We start from the raw sequence: 25708 nt of genomic DNA on the forward strand, positions 1-25708 counted from the left end.
ATCTAACTTTATGACTAAAGGCAGTCCTCTTATGATCTTCTTGTCGTGGCTGCTTCTACTTTCTCCCTCTGCGGGACACAGTTAAGTCAAAAAGTTGATCTACTTTGCAATAATAAAGAGGCATAATCCTGTTTACAGTATAGTGTATAAAAAAGATTAAAACTTAAGTACACAATACTCCCAATCTCTAAAGCCTGCAAATATGCCTTGCATTAGCACACAAAAATCTTGATGTAGTCTCTCAAAATAGTTGTACTCAACATGAAAATCATTTGCAGAAGGTTTTGTGCTTTGTAAATTGCAATGTTTTTCCTTGAAGCTCAAAAAAACCCAAAAGCTGACACTTTGACATAAATATATAGCTTTCAGAACCTCAACATCTAAAATGCATATTAAGAATCAACACATTGTTCTATTGACATTTATTTATATATTACTGACAATTTCAATTTTAAACCAAAGGATCAATTATACACAGAATTGTGGAATGCATGGAATATAACAATTTAAAACTTTACTTATAGCATCTAACAACAAAACAATTTGTACATCTCATTGAGCAAATGCAAGGGAGATAAATCAAAATAGCTGCATGACAGTCAGACATGACCAAAACTACCACCACCACCTGCATTCATAAGGGTTTCAATAGAACAGCAGTATTAATACACAACGATTTTCAGGCAGTATGAGCACAGGAAAAAAACAGTATTCAATGTGTCCTGCAGGCAATGTAAAAGGCCTGCATCTTCCACACAAGCAACCAACATACTAAGATAACTACATTGGAGACAGATGACATTACAGTCCAATTGGCTTGAAACACCTGTAACTAAATAGAATTCAAATGCAACAGACCCTAACTCAGGCCTGGTCCTGATAAAGAGAGAGTTGAATTGTGAGTTGGAATGGAAAGCATCTGCCCTTTACATTTTAAATGACATCACATTTTAAAAATACCTGTACTTAAAACAAAAGACAAACATATGTAAACAGTCAAAATTTTAAAGGGAAAACTCACAGTGTCAGTTCAAATCCCCAGCACAAAGAACAAGACTTGGGGTAAATATTCAAATAATTGCAGTCTAGCTAGCCTAACAAAACTCACCAGCAAATAATATCTTACCATATTACTGCAGCAACTCATCATAATGGAATGAGAAGTGCACTATCTGAAGCATTCTACAACTTTTGTCAAAATAGCAAATGACAGTTCTAAATTCAGAATAATTGATCAATATACAAAAGACCTCCAGTACTCTTAAGTCAGGGAGTTGCCTCACCTATGTTCCAAATAAACTAAACAAGCAAGGTGGAGGGTCATTCCCTGCTTATACTTAACACCACTAAGTAGTATCAGAAAAGTCTCCTGCTAAGTAAACATTTAGCCCCCTTCAAAATTCTATCATATAGTTTATCATCCCTAAAAAGAGGTGCAGATTAGAGCACAGAGCAGCTCAAGCACAAGAAAACCGAGATTGTCATGAGAATGTTAGGGATTTAAACAACACGTTTTAATTGTTTTGATTATTTACTGGATTCTCACTATTTTGCAGGATGACTCAACACACGAAAGCAATAAATGCGAATTATCATTTAGGTTATTAGCAGCTTGCGAGACATTGAGGAAATTAGTTTAGGACCCTTCACAGATTTGAAATAACAATGGAAAATGTCAATCACTCTCAAAACAGCTTCTCTGAAATCTTTATGAATCTCAATTTGTGCAGGAAGTGCAACCCTGCCTGGGTTAGGAGCCCACAGGACCAGCAGGAACCTAAAGCAGGTGGCTCTGATTGTGTTCCACTTGAATGATCTCAAAATAAAACACCAGCATAGACACAAATGTTCACCTTGTTCAAACACAACTTTCCAAGAGTTTATACACAAATGAAAATAAATAAGTTACATAACAAAATAAAAAGCACACTAACACACAGTGAGAAGTTAATGCTTTCCACCAGAGTCCCTTGGGTAGAACTCAGCCAGGATACTCTGTGGGATTCGTTTTAGCATTTCCTTAGGGAAGATGCGCAATAGCTGCCAGCCAATATCCAGGGTCTCATACACAGTGCGGTTTTCATAGGCACCTGAAGAAATAAAATTACAAAATTAAAGAGAGACCTGGTGAACAGACAACACTTTCCAAGCTTTTGGATACACAGTTCAAAGGTATGAAGTTATCAGAATACATTGGTGGTGTGGTAGACAGTGAAGATTATCATCTAAGATTGCATGTACTGGGAAAGTGGGCCAAGGAATGGCAGATAGAATTTAACTCAGACAAAGTGCAAGGTGTGCATTTTGGTAAACCATAACAGGACTTACACAGTAAGTGGTAGGACCACAAAACAGAAACCCAGGGGCACAGGTATATAGTTCCCTTGAAAGTGGAGACAGGTGGACAGGCTGGTGAAGAAGGCATTTGGCATACTTGCCTTCATCAGTCAGGACATTGAGTACAGTAGTTGGGATGTTGCAACTGTATAAGTCGTAGGTGAGACTACACTGAGTTTTGTGTGCAATTCTGGTCACCAAGTTATAGAAAGGATGTCATTAAGCTAAAAAGAGTGCAGAAAGATTCAAGAGGATGTTACCAGGACTGGAGGGCTTGAGTTATAATGAGAGGCTGGGGCCCTTTTTGCCCTGGAACATAGGAGGGTGAGGTATATAAAATCATGAGGGGTGTACGTAAGATGGATGGTCACAGTCTTTTTCCCAGCGTAGGGAACTCTAAAACTAGACAGCATAGGTTTAAGGTGAGAGGGGAAAAGATTTAAAAGAGTCCTGCGGGGCAACCTTTTCTCATAGACGGTGGTGGGATTATAGAATGAACTGCCTGAGGAAGCTCTAGAGGCAGGTACAATTACAATGTTTAAAAGACATTTGGACAGGTATTAATTTATTATTGTCACTTGTACCAAAGTACAGTGAAAAACTTGCCTTGCATACCATTTGTATAGATCAATTCATTGCACAGTGCATTGAGGTAGTACAGGGTAAAAAGAATACAGAGTAAAGTGCCACAGCTACAGAGGAAGTGCTGTGCAGGTAGACAATAAGGTGCAAGGTCATAACAAGGTATGTATTGTGAGGTCAAGAGTCCATCTTCTCATATATGGGAACGGTTCAATAGTCTTATAACAGCAAGATAGAAGCTGTCCTTGAGCCTGGTGGTATGGGCCCCCAGGCTCCTGTATCTTCTGCCTGATGGGAGGGTGGAGAAGAGAGAATGTCCTGGGTGGGTGGGGTCTTTGATTATGCTGGCTGCTTCACCGAGCCAGCGAGAAGTATAGACAGAGTCTATGGAGGGGAGGCTGGTTTCTGTGATGTGCCCACAACTCTCTGCAGTTTCTTGTGGTCCCGGGCAGAGCAGGTGCCATACTAAGCCATGATGCATCCAGATAGGATGCTTTCTATGATGCATCAATAAAAGTTGGTGGGTGTCAAAGGGGACATGCCAAATTTCTTTAGCCTCCTAAAAAAAGTAGAGGTACTTGTGAGCTTTCTTGGCCATGGCATTTACGTGGTTGGACCAGGACAGGCTATTGGTGATGTTCACACATACATGGATAGGAAAGGTTTAGAGGCATATTGACCAAACACAGGCAAATGGGACTAGCTCAGATAAACATATTGATTGGCAGGGACGAGTTGGGCCAAAGGGCCTGTGTCTGTGCTGTAAAACTCAATGACTCCAGTGAAAGATGCAGTCATGTCACCCACCATCTATCCTTGAGTGTCTACAAGAGTTATAAAATTTAAAATCCATTTTTAAGTTAACAACAAGAAAAAAAAATCAAACTTTCATTTCTTCAGATCAGAGTACTCAGCAAGCAGAACCACTGCCACACAGCTAGCAAAGACCCATGTTCAATCCCAACCTCAGGTGCTGTGTGGAGTTTGTACATTCTCCCCGTGTTCATGTGGCTTTCTTCTGCTATCAGTCATACAGCATGGAAACAGGCTAATCAGCCCACCACATCCACGCTGACCAGTGGGCACCCCTCCGTGTTAACCCCATCTTCCAAATTTTGGCACGTAGCTTTAATGCCTAGGCGATTCAAGTGATTGTCCAGACACATCTTGCATACTGTCAGCAACTCTGCTTCCACCACTCTCTCTGGCAGTGTTCCAGGTACTCACCACTCTCTGGGTGGAAAAGGTCCCCTATCAAATGCCCTCTAAGTATCCCATTCCTTAACCTAAAAGGCACGTCCTCTAGTTTTATTCACCTCCGATAAAGGGAAAAGAGTTTCCTGCAGACTACCCTATCTATACCCTTCAATATTATTTCTACCTCAATAATATCCCTCTTAACCTACTCCGCTTCACTGTAAACAGACTTTGCCTCTCCAGTCTCTTCATAACTGAACTGCTCCACCTAAAGCAACATCACGGGAAATCTCCTCTGCATCCTCTCCAGCACCATCACATCTGTTCTATAGTGTGGTGACCAGAACTGCAGACAGTGCTCCAGCTGAAGTCTGACTAACATTTTATAAGGTTGGAGCATAACCTCCCCGCTCTTGTACTCAATGTCCCAACTAAAGAAGACCAGTATCCCATATGCCTTCTGAACCACATTATCTGGCTGCACTGCCACCTTCAAGAATCTTTAGACTTGCACACCAAAGTCCCTCTGACTTTATCTCTCATGGTGTACGTCCAAGCCTCGTTAGTATTCCCAAAATACATCACCTCATATTTACAGGATTAAACCCTATCTGCTGTTTTTTGGCCCATATTACCAACACATCAGTATCACCCTGTAGACAAAGACTACCCCTCCACACCTCAACAACTCCACCAATTTTCATGTCATCTGTAAACTTACCGATCAAGCCTGCTACATCCACATCCAAATCATTCACGTATATTACAAACAGCAAAAGTCACAGCACCAATCCCCATGGAACACTACTAGTCACAGCCAGTCATAAAAAGAACCCCCTACCATCACCCTGTCTCCAATTGCCAAGCCAATTTTGGGTCCAATTTGCCAACTTGCCAAGTCCTATCAGCATCAACCTTTTGGACCAGTTTCCCCATGCAGGACTTTGTCAAAGGCCTTACTGAGATCCTTATAAACCACATTTGCTGCACTGCCCTTCTTGAAAAGGAGGGCCTTATTTGCAGTCCTTCAGTCATCTGCTACTTCATTTATGGCCAGCAAAGATGTAAAAATCTCAGAGCGCCAGCGATCTCTTCCTTTATCTCCCATAGCAGCCTGGAATAAATCTCATCTGGCCCTGGGACTTACCCACATTTAAACCTGCCAAGGTATTATCTCCTCTATTTATGGAGACACATGCTAGAATTTCACCTTGCCCTTCAATGAATCCTCCAAATACAAAGTCCACTTCCTTTGTGAATACCAATGAAAAGTATTAATTTATGAACTCATCTAGACCTTCTGGCTCCACGTACAGAATGCCCTTATCTGTTCTAATGGGCTCTACTCGTTCCTTGTTTTTTTTTGTCCTTTATATATTTACAGAATACCTTCAGATTTACCTTAATCCTGTATGCTAATCATATTTTGTCACCCCTCTTTGCTTTCCTAATTTCCTTTTTAAGCACCTCCCTACACTTTTAAAAATATATATATATATTCATAACTGGCCTCCCCCCATATTTAGTTCTTTATACTTGCTATATACTTACTTTTTTCTCTTATCCAACCATCAATATCGGTTGACATCCAGGGTTCCCAGCACTCGTTACCCTTTGTTTTCACCATTACAGGAACATGATAGCCTTGAACTCACTACTTCTTTGAATGCTTCCCACTGTACAGGTGTTGACTTACCTGCAAGTAGATGCTCCCAAGCTACCTTTGTCAGATCCTGTCTTGTTTTAATAAAATTGGCCTTCCTCCCAATTCAAGACCTTTATTCCCAACTTTCTCCACAAACACTTTGAAAAATACGGACTTATGGTCACTACCGTCCACATTCCCCAGGACAAGGTTCAGTAATGGTCCCTTATTGGTCTAGCTACATACCATAACAAAAAGCTCTTGGTTACACCTCAAAAACTCCACCCTTTTAGGCCAAGGCAATCCCAGTTTATAGTTGGGAAACTGAGATCCCCTGGTGTGATAAAGATAGGGTTATTATCCATCTCTGCTCTGTGCCTACATCTATATTCCTCCATCTCCTGTTGACTGTTGGAATATATGTAATACACCCCCAACAAAGTGACATTTTTTGTTCCTAATCTCTACCCATATAGCCTCATTTGAGAAGCCATCTAGGATATCCTCCCTCAATACTGAAGTAATGCATTGCTTTACTAACAGTGCAATGCCACCTCCTCTTTTACACCCCCATCTCACATGAAAATCTTGTACTCCAGGATAGAGTTGCTAGCCCTGCCCATATTTCAACCACTCCTGCCCATTTCCTCTCACATCCCAAAGACACATGGGTTGGTAGGTAAACTGACCACTGCAAATTGTCCATAGTGTGTAGGTGGGTTGATGAGAAAATGGGAAGAATAAAAGGACTCATGTACTGGGTGCTTAAATATCAGTATGGACTCAGTAGGCCGAAGGGCCTGTTTTCCTGCTGTGACTCTGACACAGTATCCAACATCCCATCTGTTATTTAACAGTAACGTGATTCTCCAACTGAGGTAGGAGATTTAAATACCATGTGTGCTGGGCTTCCAAATGCAGTGGCTCATACACAGTCTTATTAAAAGCTTAAAATGCTCATTTGAGACCACACTTTTTAAGGAGGGCAATGAAACTATTGTTTAAGGCCATGGTTGGAAGGTGAGCCAAAAAACTTTGGTGTGGCACAAATAAACATGGAGTATCCCCCAACTCTGAGTTTAAATGAAACATTACCCTGAGCAATAAAGTTCTTCTCAAATTTCTGAAGGAATTCCAGAAACAGTAGGTCATCAGGAGTAAGAGCTTCCTCTCCAACCACAGCTTTCATGGCCTGGACATCCTTACCAATGGCATAGCACGCATACTGCAAAGAGAAAAACACTGGTGCATGTCTCATCAGAATACCAAGGCAGCATAAGCAACGTCGAACACCTTGGGTACAAATTAATCTTTCATCACTAGACTTTTATCAGCCAGCCATTATACTCCAATTCAATGAAATCTAATACTAGAAGAGTACAATGGTAGGGCCAATTCTCTAGCTGTTTTTTTTTGCACTAGCAACCAAAAACAAATTTCTACTTCCTTGTCTTAACTATTTATAAAGGAAGAAAAAAAATTAATCAGAAACTCAACAAAGTAACTCCTAGCCTCAATACTCTCAGATTCTAGGTCAATTCCCAGAACCAAGCTTCAAACTTCCAGTTTATTGATAAGGCCACTTTCTTCCACCTCTCAAAATGACTATCCCCGATGATCCAGAATTTCTATCTCTGTTGTCACTATTCCTACATAAGCCTTCCTTCACCACCCAAGGTTAATACCCACTGAAAATTTTAACACTTAAAACCCACACAAGAAAACACACACTCCTTTATAACTCTGATCTTTATCAGTCTTTATTGCTTTGCATCTGCCAGTGCACTCACTGCAAAATTGTCATTCTCAAATACAACCCCACTTCAACCCTCAGGCCTACATTTCCCTAATCCTTCATACTCTGTAAATGCTACACGACATCCCAAATCAATTATCTTCTTTCCTCCTATCCCTGGTCTACCATGTTTAATCTTCCCTCTAGTCTACTGCCAACATTGACAGAATTTTATGCCACTTTCTCCCCACATTCTTGAACGCCCTCTCCACACTCCTTTGTGCATTGCTACATCTCTGCACATGTGGAAGTTCTTTATATCACTCAAGAGGACCTTTGTTTTCCTCTACTCCTTATTCCCACTCACTCTGCCTTGCAATATCAGCTGTGATCTACAAATAACTTGTTTAATTATTGAGTGCATGATAGCAACTCTAGCAAACAGATATAAAAATACATTTAAATGTCAGCCCAATCAATCATCATGTAAATGTAACTTGACCCATGATCACTGAACCACGGTTGCATGTATATGGGGAGAAAATGAAAATAATTCAGCTACCACAGAATAATAAATACATTCCCAGGTATTCTACTTAATATTAGGTTCATGCAAGGTATTAGAGCTGTCCTGTTCAGAACTCCTCAAAATCTGAGCCTAGGTCAATCAAGGTTTGCAAAAATGACATGATTGTTAGGCAAGAGTACTAAAATGGGTGAATCAAGTTTAGGTACCAATCAACCATCTAATAGACTGGCCTAGCAAGCTCAAACAGCTTAACAAGTGACAGCTGCTCCTCACCAGCTGGTTGGAAACATCCGCATGATCCTTCCGTGTCATTCCCTCTCCGATAGCAGACTTCATCAACCTCGACAGTGAAGGAAGCACATTAATTGGTGGATAGATCTATGGGGCAGCAGCACAAAACAATAGCAAAATCATAAATATGAAAGTGCTCAAACCAGAAGGGCCTCCTCCTTAAAAGAAAGAAGAGAGTCAAAATCAAAAAAGCTGCAGATGCTGGAAATACTTAACAGGTCAGACTGCAGCTGTGGGAAGAGAAACAGAGTTAATGTTTCAGATCGAAGACCCTTCACCAGAACTGGAAAGGAGACAAAAGAAGTTAAGCTGCAGGGAGAGTGGGATGTCTCTGACAGGGTAAAACCAGGGTGACCATAGGGATGAATTGTATACAAGGTTATGTGGAGCAACAAACACAAAATGCTGGAAGGAACTCAGCAGGTCAGGCAGCATCTATGGAGGGGGAAATGAACAGCCGATGTGTCAGGCTGAGACCCTTCATCAGGACTGGGAAGGAAGAGGGCAGAAGCCAGAGTAAGGGGGGGGCGGGGGGGGGGGGGGGGGAGGAGGGGCACGAGCTGCCAGGTGATAGGCAAGTCCAGTTAAGAGGGGAGGGTAGGTTGGTGGGGGAGGAAGGGGTGAAAAGGAATGATGTGAAAAGCTGGGGGTGATAGGCGGAAGAGTTAAAGGGCTGAAGAAGGAATCCAATAGGAGAAAACAGCAGTAGGCCACAGAATGAAGGGAAGGAGGTGGGCAGGTCGTGAGGGTGGGAGTGGGGAAAGAGAAGGGGTGAAGGAGCCACAGGAATGAGGGAAAACAAAGGGGAGGGGGGAAAAGAGCAGGAAGGAAGACAGAGGGGAGTGGTTACCAGAAGTTAGAGACATCACTGATAGTGCTGTCAGGTTGGAGACTACCAAGACAAAATATGAGGTGTTGCTCCTCCAACCTGCATCTGGCCTCAACATAGCAAGAGAAGAGGCCGTGGACAGACATGTCAGTGTGGGAATGGGAAGTGGAATTAAAATGGCTGGTCATCAGGAGATCCTGGCTGTTGCAGCAGATGGAGTGAAGGTGTTTGACGAAGTGATCCCCCAAACTGCGTCAGATCTCACCAATGTAGAGGAGGCTGCACCGGGAGCACTGGATGCAATAAATGACACTGACGGATTCACAGGTGAAGTGCCGCCTCACCTGGAAGGACTGTTTGGGGCCCTGAATGGTGGTGAGGGAGGAGGTGTAGGGGGCCAGTGCAACACTTAGCATGGCTGCAGGGATAAGCGCCCGAAGGGTGATGGGTGGGGAGCAGACCAGGGGGTCGCAGAGAGAGCGATCCCTGTGGAAAGTGGAGACAGGAAGATGTGCCTGGTGGTAGAATCCCATTGGAGATGGTAGAAGTTGTGGAGAATGATGCGTTGGATGCGGAGGCTTGTGGGGTGGTAGGTGAGGACAAGAGGAACCCTATCCCTGTTATGCTGGGCAGGGGTAGGGAAGGGTGGTGAGGCAGATGTGTGGGAAATGGAAGAGATGCAGGTGAGGGCTGCATTGATGGTAGTGGAGGGGAAACCCCATTTACTGTATAAAAAAAAGACATCTCGGATGTCCTGGAGTGGAAAGCCTCATCATGACAACAGATGTGGCAGAGGAACTGAGAGAAGGGAATAGCACCCTTGCCAGTGACAGGGTGGGAAGAGGTGTAGTGAAGGTAGCCGTGGGAGTCAGTGGGTTTGTAAAGGATGTCAGTAGATAATCTGTCTCCAGTTATGGAGCGAGAACATAGACAAAAGAGTGTGGCAGTTGTTTAATGCAAAGGAGGAAGTTACGAGCAGAAGGCTTCTTCATTAACTGGCTATTGATGTTCACTTTATCAAATATTACAGTCCAAGTTAATCCATTACTTCCTGTCACAGAACTTAGTTTCTGGAAGATAAACTTGTCTGTCATAACATTTTGTTTATAGAGTGAATGCTGTAACTGGGTGTTTGTGACTCTGAACAGAAGAGCTAAAAAGACTTACTTGTCTGTTGTGCAACTGACGATCTACATAGATCTGTCCTTCAGTGATGTAGCCAGTCAGGTCAGGGATGGGGTGAGTGATATCTATCAAATAGGAGAAAATTATTAAAATCCATTACCACCAGAAGCATACATTTTTAGATTTAAGAGCAGGAGAGAACATAAATCCTTAATTATTGGAAATAAACAGCTGGATCCAATTAGATTTATTTTTGGATGGTTTGCCTGGTCATAGGCAGTTGAGCAGATTTTCTCACCTGTGGTACCAGTTTACACAGTGTTGAACCAGCAGGTAATTAATCAATTTAAGTAGTGTACAGTAAGTGTCCCTCTGCTTTGTCAGAAAGGCAAATATTTGTACTTTAGTGGAACTTGCCATTCACTTTTTTGTTAATGTGAAATTTCACAAAGTAACTGCTAATCCTGGAGATACTGCTCCACATATAGCATGCCCACGTTCCCAGACTCTGAATCACAGGAGACTCGTACTTTAGAAAACGGCCATTTCACCATGGGACAAGATCCACTAATACTGTAAAGTAGTACACATTTTTCCAAAGACTAGGTACTGCAATAATTTAACAGTTAAGATAGACTTAGTAGGATAGACCCACAATTTTGAGAATAGCCTGAGAGAAAAGATTATGGAACAACTTTCTGATAATTATTTATAGGGAGTTATAGAAAATTTTTGCAAACGTTTTGTATGAAAAAAAATAAAGTGAATGTCCTTCTTTCTCTTACTTATTCCAGTTTGATTAATCTGTGGGTGAAACAATTTCATCCAACTACCCGACTCACTCCAAAGTTAACAATTTTCCTTAATTTCTTTTTGCTTACTTCCCTTCACTACAACTTGCTGGCTTTCTAAAATCCACTCAGTCATTGGATTTTGACACCTTACCAGAGATAGCAATAGTAATCACCTTCACACTGATTTGCTCACCATCATTAGGCATGGTCAGGATGGGGATCTGCGTGATGGAACCATTCCTGCCCTCGACACGCCCAGCTCTCTCATAAATGGTGGCCAGATCAGTATACATGTAACCTGGGAAACCACGACGACCGGGTACTTCCTCTCGAGCCGCTGAAACCTGCCATGATTACACAACAGGACAATATATTCTTGGCATGCCCAATGGGCAACCGTACAATAACACATTAAATAGCTTGTCAGCTACGTTTATTGTAGGGACTTGGACTACTTTCTAACCATAGTATGCCGAGTACAACAGAAAAGACACCACAGATCTCTTCAATTTTATAATATGCTGAATCTGTAACGTTTACAAGTGATCATTTAGCTCCTGGAATATGGTTTGTAGATACAAACAAGATGTACAGAAGTGAAATAGTTATGCTAAACGTATATAAAATATTAGTTTGATATTAGATGAAACAATTCAATAATAACTTTCAAAAGGGGACTGGATAAATACTTGGAGGAAAAACTAGACATATGAACATGGATTGCTCTTCAAAGGAGCCACTGAAGACTTTAGTGCAAATGTTCACCTCCTGACAGATTCAGAAATCAACTTTAACAATATCCTGAACCTAATATGCAAAACTAAAGCAATACAATTCTGAGTATACATTCTTAATCTGCAGAGTCACACAATGTCAGTAAATACCATGTGCTACCTAAAATACAGCAGTTTCACATTTTGTAGCTTTCCAAGAAACTTTTATTGGCAAAGCAATAGTGGAATAAAATGTTAAGATCCACAAAGATAATATACACCTCCAAACTACTATAGAAACCATGAGATTGCGATGCAGCATTTTTAGAAAGTTTATTAAAGCTTGTCTGAACTTACCTCTCGAAGTGCCTCTGCATAAGAGCTCATGTCTGTCAGAATAACCAGCACATGCTTCTCACACTGGTATGCCAGAAACTCAGCGGTTGTTAGTGCAAGTCGTGGAGTGATAATACGTTCAATACTACGGGAGATAAGTCAATAGTTCAGTTTTTTTTAGATTAGATATCTTCATCGGTCACATGTACATCGAAACACACAGTGAAATGCATCTTTTGCGTAGAGTGTTCTGGGGGCAGCCCGCAAGTGTCGCCACGCTTCCGGCACCAACATAGCATGCCCACAACTTCCTAACCTGTACGTGTTTGGAATGTGGGAGGAAACCAGAGCACCTGGAGGAAACCCACGCAGACACGGGGAGAACGCATAAACTCCTTACAGACAGTGGCCAGAATTGAACCTGGGTCGCTGGCGCTGTAATAGCATTACACTAACCGCTGGAGTTATCAGTGGTTTTAGTAAATCAAAGGGCCAAATTGGGCAATAAACCTGTCCAAATCGCTTCAGCTTTACTCTCATCAGCAGGACACCAGATAGTCTCTCATCAATTTAACTCCCTAATCAGCAATATGTCTCTGGAAAGTTAAATCTCCTCGTCATCTTCAAAATATCAATTAAATTACCCCTTTAACAAGAAAAAAAATATAATCTTGCCTTGGTGATCTAGAATTCTGATAAGCACAACACAATATTTGCATTTTCAGCTTGAAGCTCTATAAATGTAGTAACCTTCAACTCTCTACACAAGGGTCAGCTCAAGCACCAGAATTTCCTAACGTTTTGCAGCAAGTTTCAAGGCCGTGATGTGCCTTCTCCATTACAGAACTCTTTAGGGCAGTGAGATTCTATACCCCTCATTTACCAATGAAGCTCCAGCGAAAACTTACGTTGGGTCATTAGCCAAATTCAGGAACAGACACACATTATCCATTGAACCATTCTCCTCAAAGTCTGACTTGAAGAACCTGGCTGTCTCCATGTTTACCTAGAAGACGTAATATTGTCATAAATCTCAATTACAGAGTCTTTCTCCAAATACCTTAACTAAATTATGCACATAACATCACGTTACATTTCATTTTCAGTGTACACAGTACATTGTAGGGCTGAATAAGTGTGTGTTGTAGTTCACTTTGAAAACAGATTCCAAGTAAAAAATGGTTTTAAGACCTAGAGACATAAGTGACTGCAGATGCTGGAATATGGAGCAACACACAAAATGCTGGAGGAACTCAGTGGGTCGGGCAGCATCTGGAGGGGAATGGACAGTCGACATTTCACATCAAGACCTTTCATCTGAGCTGAAATATAGAGGGGAGGTAGCCAGTATAAGAAGGTGGAGGGAAGGAGTGGAGCAAGAGCTGGCAGGCAATAGGTGGATCCAGGTGAGGGGGTGATAGACAGATGGGGGGTGGGGGGGAGAGAGAAGAGTGGGAATGGTGCCTGAAGCCGGGAGATGATAGGTAGAAGTGACCAAGGGCTGAAGATGATGGATTCTGATAGGAGAGGAAGGTGGAGTATGGAATAAAGGGAGGAAAGAGTGTGTAGGTTAAATGTAGAAGGTGGGGGAAGGGGAAAGAGGTGGGGGGGGGCAGGTGGATCAGGAGGAGAGAGAAAAAAAAAGGACAGAGAGGGGCCACCAGACTGGAGACTACTCAGACAGAACATATGGTATGTGTCGCCTCAACTTGGCGGTACAGGAGGCTGAGGACAGATGTGCCAATTGCTGGCAACCGGGAGATCAGGCAGTCACGGCAGATGGAGTGAAGGTGTTCAGCAGAGTGGTTGCCCAATCTGGATCTGGTCTCACGACGTAAAGGAGGCCATAGAGGGAGCACCAGATGCAATAAACAACACCTGGGGATTCGCATGTCCAAGACTGCCTCACACAGAAGGGCTGGATGATGAGGGAGGCGGCAAGGGGCAGGTGTTACAACTTCTGCGGTTACAGGGGAGTGCACCTGGGGAGGAAGGGAGATGGGTGGGGAGGAATGGAGTCACAGAGAGATTGAACCCCGCAGAAAACAGAGAGGAAGATGTGGCTGGTGGTGGGATCCCATTGTAGATGGCAGAAGTTGTGAAGAATGATATACTGGATACATAGGCTGATGGGGTGTTAGGTAAGGACCAGAGGAACTCATTCCCTGTTCTGCCTATGGGGGAAATGGGGCAAGAGAAGAAGTGCAGGAAATAGAGATGTGGGTGAGGACTCCATAAATAACAGTGGGGCAGGTGGAAGCAACATTTTCTGAAAAAGGACATCTCAGATGTCCTGGGGTGGTAGGCCTCATCTCAAGAACAGAGGCAGCAGAGATAGAGGAACTAACAAAGGAACAGCACCCTGGCAAGCGACTGGGTGGGAGGTGTAGTCGAGATAGCTGTGGGAGTCAGTGGATGTGTAGTAGACGTCGGTGGATAATCTGTCTCCTGAGATGGAGACAGAGATCAAGAAAGGGAAGCGAGGTGGAGATGGACCGATGAATGAGGGTAGGAATGGAAGTTGGAAGCAAAGTTGAAAAAATTGACGAGTTCCGCATGGGTGCAGGAAGCAGCATCAATACAGTGGTCAATGTAGCAGAGAAAGAGTTGGGGAGTGGTGCCAGGGAAGATTTGGAACACGAACTACTCCATGTAGCCAAAGAAAAGGCAGGCATAACTGGGGCCCATGTGAGTACTCATGGCTACACCTTTGGCTTGGAGAAAGTCGGATGAGCTGAAGCGAGTTATTGAGGGGAACACAAGTTCTGCCTGACGGAGGAGGGTGGTGGTGGTGGTGGTGGTAGTAGAGGGGAACTGGTTGGGTCTGTTTCCAGAAAGAGATGGAGAGCCCCAAGGCCTTCCTGATGGGGGACAGAAGTGTACAAGGACTGGATGTCAATGGTGAAAATGAGGCTGTGGGGGTTAGGGAATTGAAAGTTATCGAAATGGTGGAGAGCATGAGCTGTCATGGATGTAGGTGGGAAGGGACTGGACCAAAGGAGATGGAGTCAAGATATGAGGCAGTGAGTTTGGTACGGCAAAAGCAGGCAGAAACAGTGGGCCTAACAGGGCCATTTGGTTTGTGAAAGTAGAATTCAAAACCTGCTTCTCTACTTCTAGCCTGGTTACATGTACTGCCAACTTCAGGCCTTTCCTTACACAACAAAGGAGCAGGTCCTATTGCTGCTCAGTACTTCTGAGCGTAGGATATGCTATCAATATGGTGATCATCTAATTGCAGTGAATAAAACCACGGTATGTGAAAAGGACATTCATCCCATTATCTCTAGTGATCCAGAAATGATACTAGTTTCCAAGAACTTCAACTGGTTCAGCCTCGGATAACAAATAGCCTCCAGCTCGTTACTTGTTTTAAAAAGATGCATAGTTGGAAGATAAAAGAAATACAGAGTTGGGATAAAACTTAACAGCCCCACATTTGGTCCATGACACTACCTATGCAGTTTTCTGATAGCAGCAGCTGTTCTGCTCCACTTTTAGGAAACTGAAATATTTTGCTAACAATTTTGGATTTCTTATCCTCAGAAAATGAACTAATGATCCATTTATTTGATTTGACAAAACAGTGGACTTTCAACCAAAAAGCATCTGATGGATACAAGAGTAGCTTTCTCCATTTGACACTAATTGCCAACATTCTTGCAGTCCGGTTGCCTCTGGGACAGTACTGAACAAATCTCTAGACTTTCCTGATGTTCAATGCACCTTTTTGCTCCAATGAAAACTACCTTGCATGTCACTTCCTCTAGGCCAGCTTTCAGAAAACAGTGGAGGCAGAGGGCGATAACATAGTGAACACTTACACCCATTGCAGCAAACACGATGGCAAAGTTCTCTTCACTGTAATCTAGAACATCTTTGGATTTCCTTACAAGACCAGCTTGACGACAGATCTGAGCAGCAATCTGTTCATAGACAAATCAGGAATACACCAGTGTTAAATATGCTGCCATCAGGAGCACAGAGAACCTAGTGATCATTCTAACACAAGCTAGAGAAAGCGAAACTCCCCACTTCAATTTACACATTTGCAATGCCCATGCAATGTCTGTACTGTCAACACGTTGACATGACAATCATTGTGTAGTGAACACCAACAGATTCTCTCAAAAATACTATTCAATTGTCACTTAATATTTTCCTCTGATTACTTTGAGAGGACACAGCAGACTATAACATACTTCATTGTGTGGTAAACCAGCTGCCGAAAAGATGGGAATTTTCTGTCCTCGAGCAATGCTGTTCATGCCATCAATAGCAGAGATTCCAGTCTGAATCATCTCCTCAGGGTAGATGCGACACTGGGGATTTATGGGCTGACCTAAGAAATGCCAACAGCGTAAAAATACAATTAAGTGTGATCAGGTACAAGACCTGAGTACAGATTTTGCTGCAGCAGGGCATCTTGCCACAGACTACACTGGTAGCTCACTTAGCATGCAATCCCGGGTGCGAGAGTGTTAAATGAATCAGTTCCAAATGGAGTCATTGTGTACATAGTGATGCATTACTGATATCAGTATTTTTCCTACAAGCCATACACGAGAGATTCATTGTGGATAAGCAGAGGTATTACAATATTTATTAAACAGTGAATATACAATAAAACAATACAATGTATACCTACAATAATAAACTCACGAATGTATCAGAACAACAATAGAAATAGGAGACTACAGCTATGGTAGGTGTTAGATTGTGCATCAGATTGTGGCTCTTTTTTTAAAGGGGAGGTCCAAGGATAGCAATCTTGTTTGCCGACTCCACTCATAATACTTCTCTGTAGCTAGAGTCACTGGCACAATTCTCTTCACCAATGAGCTGCACTCCCGATCTGGGTCATATTCAGGAAATAGCTCCATTGTTTGTGATGTCTTACTTCAAAATTCATTACATTATTGCATTCTCATTGGCCAAACAATAATCACCAGTTTAATGAGAGTATTTGCAACTACCAGTGTTATGATTATTTTCATCTTTCTGTCCTCACCACCTCCCCCCCACCCACCCACCCCCGAGATGCCCACCTTCCTCTCAGCTCTGACTTCATCACTTAGATCAATGGGAGGGGCCTAGGTCAACGCTGATAATTTTGCAAATAAGCTTCTATTACAAGCTGTACTTTGCGTGACATGGATTTGTGGTACAGACCAAAACTAATGACACGTATTGTGGGGTGCTGATTGAAGAGTAAAACCTCCCTTCTCTTCTGCCCCCAATTAAAATGGACTAGACTGTTGTCCAAGCAGCAGCACATTTTATGATGTGTTGCACCCTCATTAGCCAATCGTGAATTTGCATATTAGATTTGCATTGGCCAGTTGTCAAATTATATACTAGTCATTGGCCATGTGTCAATAGTAATGTGCTCTCAATGTCCAAGCATATGTGGATGAGATGGCTGGACTCATTTCAGAAAATGGTCAACTGTTAAGCTGTTAAGATAATTTTATTCTGTTGTGCTTTATATTTTTTTTAAGCAAGTTCTTTCCCTCTGGGACCAAGCACTACAAAGCTGTGTACTAGTTTATCCTTATTGCTTAATTCAAAATCTTGCTGGAAGTACAAGGTAGCGATGACAAGGTGAAGGCAGTGGTACATTTGGAACCCTAATGAACAGCAGGACTTATAATGCAAGGTCATCAATTTGGTGACAAAAAACAGAAAGTGTTTTTTTTAAAATGGTAAAAGATTGAAAGCTGTGTTTGGTGTTCAGAGTGCCTTTATACAGAGATCACTTAAAGTTAACGAGAAGTTAGGAAGGTAAACAATAGGTTGTCTTTTATTGCAAGACGATTTGACACTGCAATCTTATGGGGCCCTAGTGAGCATCTGGAATACTGTATAAAAATCCGTTTTCCCTACTTAACGGATACATTTGTGACAGAGGGGACTGTAACAAAGCCCCATGTTGATTCCTGGGAGTTGGAGGGGGGTGGGGTTTGTGCAGAAGGTTATGGTGGTTTGTTCTGCAAGGAGAGATTAAGACTGAGCCAATCCTGTCTGGAGTTGAGAAGAACTAGAGATGGTCCCATTGAAATATTTTAAATTCTTATGTACTTGATAGGACAGATAAAAGGGATAATATTTCCACTTTGCTGGGTTGTCTAGAGTCAGGGTTGAAAAGCAAGCATAAGCCATTTCAAGATTGAGGGTTTGGGGAAAGACATTCGTAGCAATAATTTCATACAACTGCAATAGATACGAGTACAATATTCAGAACAGAAATGTGCCCATACCCATAATGTCCAAGTAATCCTCAGCAAGGACAGTGGGACCTCTGTCTATTGGTTTTCCAGATCCATTAAATACACGACCTGGAATGAAAGCAATTACATTTTTTGTTATTTCTCACCACCTCGACACACTGAATATTATCAAATACATTTAGGTTCTAGACAGTAGTATCCAGTGATATCATAAGTTTTATAGAATGGCCAATTTGGCCTCCTAGACATTAATTTCAAATCCAATTTGCCAGTTGCAAAAGCTTTAGTTAAAATGAGTATAGGTTGTCCTTACCAGATGAGGACACTTTTCACACCTGTGCTTTTGCAATGTCTCCCCTTTTTCCTTAACCATGGCTATTCTTCCACCACAGTAACCAGGGCTCTCAGCTTTGCCACTTCCTTTACCTGCACTTCTCCCACCTCTCTCTGCCCACCTAGAGCAAGAAAAGGATTTCCCCTTATCCTCACCTTTCAATGATCAGCATCCATATTCAACAAGTCTAATTTCTGCCATCTTCATTGAGATAGCACCACAGACATGCAGTATCTCCCCCTTCAGCATTCAGAATGGACTGTCCCCCATGTTACTACCTGGTTCTCTCATGCATCTCCTGCAATACCTACTCCCTTTCCCAAGGTACCTTTCCATGAAACCACAGATGGTACAACACCTGAACTATTACTTATTCTCTTATCATCCAGAAAATGAAATAACTTCTAAGTGAAGCAGCAATTCACTTGCACTTCTTCCAAGTTAATGTACTGCATTCGGTGTTCACCTCCATTAGGTACACAAGGGTGCTGAATGGCAGTGAGCACTTCCAGTTACCTGTCACCTTTGTTCTCTTACCTCTGCTTTAGCCTCTTACATTGTTCCAGTGAAATCCAACGTAGACTTCAGGAACAGCATCTCATCATCTGACCGTGCAAATAACAGAACTTACACTGAATTCAATAATTTCAGATTCCTTGTTTCCCGTTTGCATCAGGATTGGCTCATCAATCCGTGACTAACTCAGTTTTTCCTCCTCCACAGATGCTGTCTGACTTGCTGGGCACTTCCAGCATTCTCTAACTTCAGATTCCCAACAACTGCTGTTCCATATTCTCACGTCTGTTCCAACATCGCGCCCATCCTCACTCCACCATCCCCTGCTCCTGTATTCACATTCAACTCCCTCTACCTACACCTCCAGAAAGTTCAGCTGCTACTAACAAGCCTTCACACCTTTTTTCAGCTGGCACCACCACTTGCATAATTTAGTCACTGTGTCCCCATTCTCTTACAAACATTCCCTTTCTCTCCATCTTTCCCCATTCCCTGCAAATTTAAAACAAGATTTTCTTTTAAAACTTTTCTGAGTTCTGACAAAAGGTCATCAACCCGAGACATTATCTCTTCCTCTCTCCCTAGATGCTGCCTGACCAATTGAGTATTTCCAATATTTTTTATTTTTCTAGATTTTCAGCTCGTTCTGATTATCTGATGTGCACCAGCCCAAATAGAAGCCCCTCCCAAGTCTGTGCAGCTGGCTGGATCCACTTTTCTTGATTCAGGTCAGATTTTTAGAGGGGTTTACCATGAAGCATTTGATCCTAACACTGGTGACCAAGATGCTAAGTGCTCCATATCCATAGCCTGCACCTAGTCACCATAAAGATAATAATAAACACATTCAAGTCCACAGTGAGCAGCTCCTACTTCTGTTTTTTTTAAAATGAGGAAACAAGTTACTGATAAAGAATCAACTCTGAGTTTACAAATTCCTCTCTGAATAATTCTACGCCTGGAGGCAGCCTCTAACTTCTTCGGGGCAAAAGCTGTTTTTCACTTTCTGAACAAAAAGATACTGACAAACTGCTTGTAACCAGAATTTGTAGATACATTTTTGACTGAGTGTCCCAGTTTTATTTCAATAACTGTCTAGACTAACTGGTAGCCTGAACTGGGGACAATTCAGAACTGTACATGCAGAGACAGAGAACAAGAGACTGAATGTACCACAAATACCTATAGACCTTGCCCATGATCATATCTGCACAGACATCCACTTCCAATTTTGATTAAAAGCAATGACAGCTTATAAATAGACTCATGCCAAAAATCAATATATTAATGACATTCCAAACATGGGATTAAAATTTTTATAATGTAACACTTACCAAGCATATCTTCAGACACTGGGGTGCGCAGGATATCTCCAGTAAATTCACAACTTGTTTTCTTTGCATCAATACCAGAGGTACCTTCAAACACCTTTTAAATGGAATAGAAAGAAGGTACTGGTTCATGTGTATGCGTCTCATTTCACTGACTCACTGGATGAGATTTTACACCAATGAAAAATATTACAGATGTGCATTACATTACCTTGAAAACAGGAGAATAATATCAAGTGTAAGATACAACTGACATCCATCGGTAGTACAGATTTTAATACAATCATAGAGGAGGAAGAGAAAAAGACCTCAGCCGTTTCAATATCGGCACATAGGCTTAGTGAAAAGAAAGATAACACCATGTAGGAAGGATCATTGTTTAGAGATCAGTACCAGAAATAAAACTACAAAGAAAATGTTGCTCAGTCAACTTGAGAGGAAAACAAAATTCTTTTCCCCTTCTTTAGGACCAGAACCTGAACTACTTTCAAATTCTGAACAAGCTGTGTGCACGTTCAGTGTTATATTCCCATCTAACAGCCTGCTGCCTTGAATGCTATCTTTTAAATTGGTTAAAGACGAATTCAATGAATTGTCATTACCTGAACTACTGCTTTCGAGCCACTGACTTCCAGTACCTGCCCGCTGCGCTTGGTGCCATCTGGAAGTGTGAGATGCACAATCTCAGCATACCTGGGAAACTGGAAGAAAATCAAGTTACTAACAGCCTTCTGACAATCCTTCAGGTGGAAATGTTTTACATAACCTCACCTGGTATTATAGTAACATTGAAATTTCACCAATTCTTTCAAATAGAATAATCATTGTCAATTTAGTATGAAATATGCAAATTCCCAATATAGCAAGGTGGGACTCAAGCACACAATTATTATTAATCAAGGTCTCTTTCTAGAATCACCAAAGGAGGAGCCCATCTTGACCATTAAAAGAGTTTTCCTATTTGGTTTTATATCCTAGATTTCTCTCTGCAACCCTGCAAATTAGTTATTTTCAAGTACAGATCAATTACCTTTAACACACTACAATTCAATCATCCTCTCTGGTAGCAGGCTGTAAACATTAAAAACATTTTTATGACATTATTTTCCCCTCGCAGACCAACCTATTTGCTAAACTATTCAATTATGAATCCCTCTCGTGGGCCTCTCCTCAATCTTTTGTGTTCAAAGTCAACCAATCCCTAATTTTCTAGTTGCCACCAAATAACTAATGACCTTCATCAAAAATACCATCCTTCTGTAGTCTGTGCTTGACATCCTTCCTGGAGTGTGATGCCCAGACCTATCCAATAATTTTTAATCATTTAGCATGGCTAAATAACTCAATTTTCCCCAATAAGGCACTCTCCAGCTGCCCGAACACAATATGGAATTCAACAATTTCAGAAGATATCTACAACCCTGTTTTCTTCAACCACGCAACCCCCCACCCCCATCACCAGACAGCAGCTAAAGTAATGACTGTGTAAACTGAACTTAACCCCCTCTGGATCCATCTTGAGTTTCTCTGCCTGCCTCATTACCATTCACTAACCTTACACAGTACTGGAGTAACTTGAATTTTTACAAAATGTTTCTGCCCAGTTTTGGCAGCACAGAAACAGGCACCACCACATGCATGCCGATCTTTTTGTCCATCTACGCTAATCCCATTTGTCCACATTAGGTCCATATCCTTCGCTGCCTTGCCTATTCAGGTGCCTGTCTAAATATCTCTTAAACTTAATGACTGTATCTGATTCCACTATCTCCTCCAGCAGCAAGTTTCAGACATCAATCACTGTGTAAAAAAATCTTTCCCTTCAAATCCCTTTTAAAACTCCTTCTCGCCTTAAATCTATGCCACTGTGATGGGAAAAAGATTTTAATTATCTACGCTATCTATGCCTCTCATAATTTTACGTACTTCTATCAGGTCACCCCTCAGTCTCCTCTGCTCCAGGGAAAACAATCCAAGTTTGTCCAACCTCTCCTTATAGATAATACTCTCCAATCCAAGCAATATCCTGGTGAATCTCCGCTTCACACTCTCCAGCCTGATCACATTCTTCCTATAGTGTGGCAAACAGAACTGCACACAATTTTCCAAATGTGGTCTAACCAATGTTTTGTAAAGTTGCAATGTAACATCCTAACTTTTGTATTCTATACAGCAAGACAGTAAATGGACCATTATGGCAGTGTGCCTAAAATGGAAAGGATACTGACATTTAGTTCGAAGTAACAAAACAGATCAACTGCAGAAGTCAAATGTGGCTCTGCACCTCAGGACTGCTGAGCTTGTAATTATGCAACTTCATATCAAAATAGAAATTCAAGCAAACTTTGGAACTAGGATGCAACAGAGCAGATTTTGTAGAAGTACTGGTTGAGTGGGGCGAGGTGGAAAGAGAAGTTGACAGAAAGGATAGAGGTCAAAGTAAATTTTAAAAAGCAGGTTGCAAAGTTGAAGAAGCATAAACCACCAAACAGTGAAACTATACGTCAAGTATCAGAAAAACAATGCTATTGAAAAGGAAATTAAGAGATGATTTGATGAAAAAAATCATGAAAGCATAGACAGAGCAGTTGGACAGCTTCTAGTGTTTGAGGGGGCTAAGATTGGAGGCTTTAGCCAAAAGTTAATTCTAAAAGATTTCAGGTAAAGAGCAAAACAAAATGCAAAATCACCCAAATCTCAATTAAGAGATTAAATTAAACCATTAGACTAGAGCAGACTGACGGAATGGGAATGAAGAGATATAAGAACAGGACACATGTCTGGGGTTAGGGCTATTATTCACATGAAGGGCAAACAACAGACAGGAGAAAGCTAAACTTCTCCATTACAATGCCTATGTAATTCTACACAGAGAACATTGAGCTCAGTACCTTTACTTGATCCAGGATTACAAGCGGCCCATTAACACCAGAAACAGTTTTATAAGCTGCAAAGTGAAAAATTCGATTAGTTCTTCAGTTAAGTATTATAAGATCAAGAATTTAGTTGTTGGGTGGCAAAATACATTTGTGTAATTTTGCCACAATTTGTACAAAGTTAAATTATGAGAAGTTAAAAGATTTGTTGTTTACAAAATACATATGGAATACTGCAGCTGGTGCTGGTTGTAGTGTAATTAAGTACGTTACCAAGGTTCACAATTTTGTTTTAAATTTGGCAACTTGTATCAGAATTTTTTGTAACATTAGTGTGATGCTAATGTGAATGCAACAGAGATGACTGCCAGTAATCACTTAATAACACTGAAAGGAATACAAACAATACAAGGCTCCACATTGGTTTAAAATTCCAGTTCCACTTTGACTGCATTAAATACAGAAGTTAACTTGCCAGAAAAGCTGTGATCAAACCCCAGCACACATAAAAATGTTTTGTTTAATCAGTATATTGTGAAACAGGAATGGAACATGTGGATAAAACAGCTCTAAATTTAAAGGAAAAACAGGTAATTTTTTAATGTCGAGACTACTTGTCAGAACTCATGGGTTCCATGGATAATATCTCAATCTGCAATGTTCAATTGCTTTTTGATATTCATTTTACATTTTTCATTTGGTATTAAAATTATCAATAATGGTACGGGGTTGATAGAAGTGGGCCAATATAAACAACCAATTGTAGAATGAGATGCCTTCTTTTTGGAGACATGCAGCAGGATACTGTAAATATATTTAGTATAACAATTCTAATGTTAGTGGTTGAAGAAGAAACTGCAACAATTCAGAATTAAATTAGATGTTGGATAAACACTAAAAATCAGAGACATGAAGGGCAAATTATATTGGGACAGCTCCCACATGAAGGATCCTCCCTACCATGATCTAGCAAAGCCAAATTTCTGCTTCAATATTCATTTATATTGGCTCTGTTTCTGACAAAGATAAGATGCCAAATACAACACACTTATGGACGACAAAGAGTTCGTACTCATTTCTCACTGTCTTTTATGAACGATATAGTGTTTTTTCAAGAATCACTTCAACTTTTATACATTTTAATGTTCAAACAGATGCTCACACATTGCGGCAATGTGTGACATTTGGTAAATAGATATCGACACCCACTCCCTCTAAATCCACCTGTGTAATAATCTGGCTTGTCCATCTCCCAAATTCTACTAAAACTCAACATAGTAGAAAACACACAAAAAGATAACGGCCAACAAGGCTAGCTCTTTACCTCTACCACAGATGCTGCCTGACCTGCTGAATATTTCCAACATTTTGAGGATGTTTTCCCATATTTCCTGTTCCCTTTTGCTGCAGTGTGCGGGTACCCATTTACTGAAGGCACTGCAGAGGATGCAAGGGGCTACACGCCTGGGTGACCATCAGAAGTCCCCCTCCTGCCCCGTAGACACCACAAGATAATGGAATGTGTCATGCTCCCGATAACCTGAGGTACGTGAGGTCCGATGAGGTCCACGCAGGAGGAACAGAGCGGATTCCCCTCCAACAGCCCCTGACTGGAAACACCAGGTGACCACCTGCTGTCAATCCCTCCCCCTCCTGCCCCCTCCACCGGCCGCCCCCCGAACATTACAACTCACTCAGCCTCGGCTGTGACATGTAGTCCCTGCTGACGGCCTGGGCGTGCTCCCGGGCAGCCAGCGGCGACCCCTGAGCCGTCACGTCGCCCATGGCTCCATTCACCATTCGACCGACCGCTTTCATCGCCATCTTGTCCCTCGGCCTGGGTGCCACGCACTGCGCATGCTCCCGGGCTTACGTCCTCCCGCGCACCCGCCACCGACAACAAAGCCGAGTGCGCAGGCGCACAATGCGGAGCGCGCCTGCAGTCGTCGGTGCGCATGTGCGCTCTGCTGTCTCAGGTGCTGAAAATTAGCCCGGACCCACATTGGTCTGGCCTGAGGCGGGGCAGATGTGCATGCAGATGGGTTGGATTTCCGCACAGCGTTCGGTTGTGGATAATGCAACTGGAATTGAAATCTGAAAACTATTGCAATGAAGGAGTTTTGATCTGGAATGTTAACCCTATGTCTCTTCCCACAGACGCTGCCTGACCTGCTGAGTGTTTCCAGCATTTTCTGTTTTTATTTCAGATTTCCAGCGTCCGCTGCTTTGTTTTTAATGTTCAAGGAACTATGAAATGAAAATAGATATGATAAATATTATTTAAAATATATTTGATTCAGTAATGTCT

At 41.8% G+C, this 25708-nt stretch overlaps 1 protein-coding gene across 1 annotated transcript; it reads right to left on the bottom strand.

The window, feature by feature from the left end:
• Positions 1-11: 11 nt before the first annotated feature.
• On the bottom strand, positions 12-25258 carry LOC127584352 (V-type proton ATPase subunit B, brain isoform). Its single transcript, XM_052041071.1, has 14 exons — positions 25095-25258; positions 23416-23471; positions 21127-21225; positions 20528-20621; positions 18374-18451; positions 16316-16455; positions 15938-16039; positions 13022-13119; positions 12135-12258; positions 11258-11408; positions 10313-10395; positions 8299-8403; positions 6857-6986; positions 12-2090 (listed from the first exon to the last, which is right to left on the bottom strand). The coding sequence occupies exons 1-14, from the start codon at positions 25222-25224 to the stop codon at positions 1948-1950; spliced, it is 1533 nt and encodes a 510-aa protein (XP_051897031.1). The 5' UTR covers positions 25225-25258; the 3' UTR covers positions 12-1947.
• Between the last annotated feature and the right edge of the window lie 450 nt (positions 25259-25708).

Source organism: Pristis pectinata, chromosome 29 (assembly GCF_009764475.1).
Source record: "Pristis pectinata isolate sPriPec2 chromosome 29, sPriPec2.1.pri, whole genome shotgun sequence".
NCBI lineage: Eukaryota > Metazoa > Chordata > Chondrichthyes > Rhinopristiformes > Pristidae > Pristis > Pristis pectinata.

Bases quoted from the DNA above. Each gene is read 5' to 3' on its own strand.
- LOC127584352 (XM_052041071.1), bottom strand. From the start codon at position 25,224: ATGGCGATGAAAGCGGTCGGTCGAATGGTGAATGGAGCCATGGGCGAC. The intron at 23,472-25,094 runs GTGAGTTGTAAT...TTCACTTTGCAG, and splicing joins CATGTCACAGCCGAGGCTGA to CTTATAAAACTGTTTCTGGT. The intron at 16,456-18,373 runs GTATGGGCACAT...GGCATTTCTTAG, and splicing joins GGATTACTTGGACATTATGG to GTCAGCCCATAAATCCCCAG.